At 32.8% G+C, this 3,321-nt stretch overlaps 1 protein-coding gene across 1 annotated transcript; it reads right to left on the minus strand.

Annotated features, from left to right (window-relative positions):
• Positions 1-565: 565 nt before the first annotated feature.
• On the minus strand, positions 566-3,115 carry LOC127085421 (vicilin-like). The gene is made up of 6 exons (XM_051025935.1): positions 2,765-3,115; positions 2,264-2,439; positions 2,015-2,095; positions 1,588-1,911; positions 1,035-1,347; positions 566-901 (listed from the first exon to the last, which is right to left on the minus strand). The coding sequence occupies exons 1-6, from the start codon at positions 3,066-3,068 to the stop codon at positions 720-722; spliced, it is 1,380 nt and encodes a 459-aa protein (XP_050881892.1). The 5' UTR covers positions 3,069-3,115; the 3' UTR covers positions 566-719.
• Positions 3,116-3,321: the final 206 nt, after the last annotated feature.

Genomic DNA, 3,321 nt, shown 5'->3' on the forward strand with positions numbered 1-3,321 from the left:
TTGGGTTCTTGGACAAATTTATAGCAAAAATGTTATCAATCTTCATGATTACTGCTTCATGATTTTGACCTATAATCTCTTCGATCAAATTTACCATTCATGTTGCTTGACATGCACAAAGAAAGGCAACTATGTAATCAGTCTCACATGATGACAGAGCTACAACTGGTTCTTTTCATGAGCTCTAAGCAACTGGTGCACCACATAGTATAAACACATTTTCTATCATCAGCATCACCATACCAACATGAGTCAGTGTATCCCACTAGCTTGCATTCCTTTTCTTTTTAACAATTTTTTTGAAGAAGTCATTCTTAACACCTAGATTTTATTTTTATTTTTCTTTATTTTGACCAATTTCTCTAGTACCCCAACCGCAAGTATAAATGTTGCTAACTTACAAGAGCAACCCCAAATATATTCTTTTGAATTCTATTAATTGATTGATGATTGTATATCATGAATCATGGATATGAGATATTAAGTCTTTACATTAGTTTAAATTTAATGAGTGTTTTGTACTTTTAGTTATTGACTTTCTTAAAATAATATAATATCTAAGAGGAACACCAAAATACTCTTGATTTATTTATTCATAGTAGAAAAGTGGATATATAATTATAGTTATAAGATAACATTGTTTTATTCATTGCTCCCCGTGAGATATATCTCTTGATAGCATACATACATAGTATTTTGTCCACTCATTAAGAAACATTTCAAACTGAAGATAGACGATCTCTTGTTTCACGACTTCCTCTCTCCCTTTGTTGAGGTTGAGCATCTGCAAAGTGGGATTGTTTCTGATTCTCTAGTATCCTATCAACCTCTTGAGCTGATCCAGGGAATGCAAGCTCTTTCACTGGTCGCTGTATCTGACTAATCACATTATCCTCATCGCCTTCAAATTTTTAATCACCAAAATAATAAGCATATCTTAATATTTTCCCCTTGATTTAAATAGAAGTCGACTTTTAAAATACACACTTAAAATGAATAAATAGTGACAGAGACTGGGTGATAATATAATATACCTGCAAGAAAGTTCCTCTGATTGTTCTCAGCATTAATACCAAACCCAAGCAAATCAAGATTTGAGGAAGCTTTTACGGCAACTGGATGGCCTGCTAGAATCACAAAAACATCTCCTGAAGATAATTTAGCTTTGTAATTTTGCACTTGTTTATTTATCTCCTCTTCTCCTTGTTCCTCTTCCTCGTCATCTTCTTTTCTCTGCTCTTGTTGGTTTTCATTTCTTTGACCCACAAGTTCAAAATCTCCTTTTCCTTCGTTAACTGTTACTATTACTATGGCCCTTGAATTGTAGTGTGGCAACAATAAAGATCCCTAATATTTAATTTGAAAGAATAATTAAATAAATACATTAGATATATGTTCTATAAATAAAACATGTTATTGAGTATGTAAAACTTGTTGTGTATGAGATGTCAAGTTAGTAACAAAAGTTTGACATTATAACTTCAAAGGACAAAAATCAAATCATTTAGAACAATTGTAATTTGATCAAGTGAAATCTCATTGTGTAATTTGGTGAATTTCCTATATTATAAAATAATTTTATCATACCTCCTTAATCTCTACAGAATTGACAAATATATCCAAGTCTTGAAGCTGTGGATTTTTCTCTGGGGTGATTTCAAAGAATTTTCCAAACTCGTTGGAATAGATAGGACCGCGACTTCTCAAGTTGAATGGTTCAGATTCAGAGGAAACACCTTTTTTGGAGGTAGACTTTGCATTTTTACTCAATTCCTCAATTTGTCCCCTTGATAATTTTACTATTACATTCTCTTCTTGACTTTGCTGCCTCTTATCCTTAAGGCTTCTTCTGTGTTGTGTCTCTTTCTCATGCTCTTCTAAAAGAACCTTTTCTATCTCTTCATAATCAGTCTATATTTTTTTACAGTACATACATTGACAAAGTGAGTATTAACATATACAATACCAAACTAATACATACATAAATGAAAAAAAAATTGTGTGTTATGCTTACATTGAAGGAAGCCTCTAGAATGTTCTTACTGAACCCAGATAAGTAGTTTTGTTGGTTTTGATTTCCAGACAATAAGAAAGACTGTTGAAAAGGACAAAAAAATAAAGAAAATATTAGGAAAATATTACAGAAAAATATGTACAGGCGCAATTTTTGTTGTGATGTTATGGTAGAGGCCCCTAAATTTGTTTGTACATTAGAATGCATACCATATTTGATATGAGAATAGATAAACATTGGTTATATTACCTGAAGTTGGCCAGGTCTATTTACGGGAATGGCGAGATCTAATACTCTAAGCTCCTCGTTGTCATCTCTGTTAACCAAATAAGCAATTGTGCCAGCAGGAAGTTTTATCGTATCTCCGCGCTCAAGGTTGAAGGAGTTTCTATCATCGGGTTTCAACACTGTGAGTATAGCTTTTCCTGGAAATTACAATGACATTAGATTTTATAACTGAATTTAATTTATCCTTACAAAACAAATATGTAAAGTAATAAGAGAAATGCTAATAATACTCTCTTTTCAACACTCTCTCAAACACACACTCTTTCATTTGTTGAAATATGTGTGACCCACCTATTTCCAAAGCGAGGGACCCACACATGTTTCAACCAATAAAAAAGTGAGTGTTTGAGAGTGTTGAAAAGAGAGTGTTACTAGCACTCCTCAAAATAATAAATACCGTTCTTTTTGAATGAACTATGAGTGATTAGTTTTAAATATTTAACTTGATAAATAATAAATTACCACTGAGTACAACAAGGATGTAATCGGCATCGGTGTGCTGTGGAAGAAATATTGTGTGAGGTTTGGACTTATATTCCAAAAGACGGTAGTTTTGTAGATTCTCGAAAATTTTAGAACGTTGGTCAAATTTCTGCAGAAGTCGAATGTGCCCATTTTCATTCTCAAAAAGAGTTTGAAACTTGTTAGACTTGAAGATAAAAGGATTTTGAGGATCAGACCTAGAAGAAACACACACTGATGCTAGGAAAGAGATTCCCATTAGCATCAAAAGTGGAAATGAAGCTTTCATTGTAGTAGCAGCCATGTTGATTGAAACTAATATCTCACTTTGGTCGCTCTGGATGAATAAAGTACAGTGAGATGAGTGTATTTATAGATATAAAAAATAAAACTATATAATTAACATGCACCAACAGTTGGCCATGTTGTGCCATGCATATGGACGTGTGTTAAAATGTACAAAATTGAAGTGGCAAAATGAAAAGAACATTACTTGGGTGGTGGAGTTTTGTTTGAATTTGATGAATTTGGACATTCTTATGGAAAAGGAGGATGCT

This window comes from Lathyrus oleraceus, chromosome 5, assembly GCF_024323335.1.
Source record: "Lathyrus oleraceus cultivar Zhongwan6 chromosome 5, CAAS_Psat_ZW6_1.0, whole genome shotgun sequence".
In the NCBI taxonomy this organism is placed as follows: Eukaryota; Viridiplantae; Streptophyta; class Magnoliopsida; order Fabales; family Fabaceae; genus Lathyrus; species Lathyrus oleraceus.

What these genes read in the sequence shown, in the direction of transcription:
- LOC127085421 (XM_051025935.1), bottom strand. Translation starts at nt 3,068, where the DNA reads ATGGCTGCTACTACAATGAAAGCTTCATTTCCACTTTTGATGCTAATG. An exon ending in ATAGACCTGGCCAACTTCAG is followed by an intron (nt 2,096 to 2,263) that starts GTAATATAACCA and finishes CCTTTTCAACAG; the next exon opens with TCTTTCTTATTGTCTGGAAA. An exon ending in TTCTAGAGGCTTCCTTCAAT is followed by an intron (nt 1,912 to 2,014) that starts GTAAGCATAACA and finishes AAAAAAATATAG; the next exon opens with ACTGATTATGAAGAGATAGA.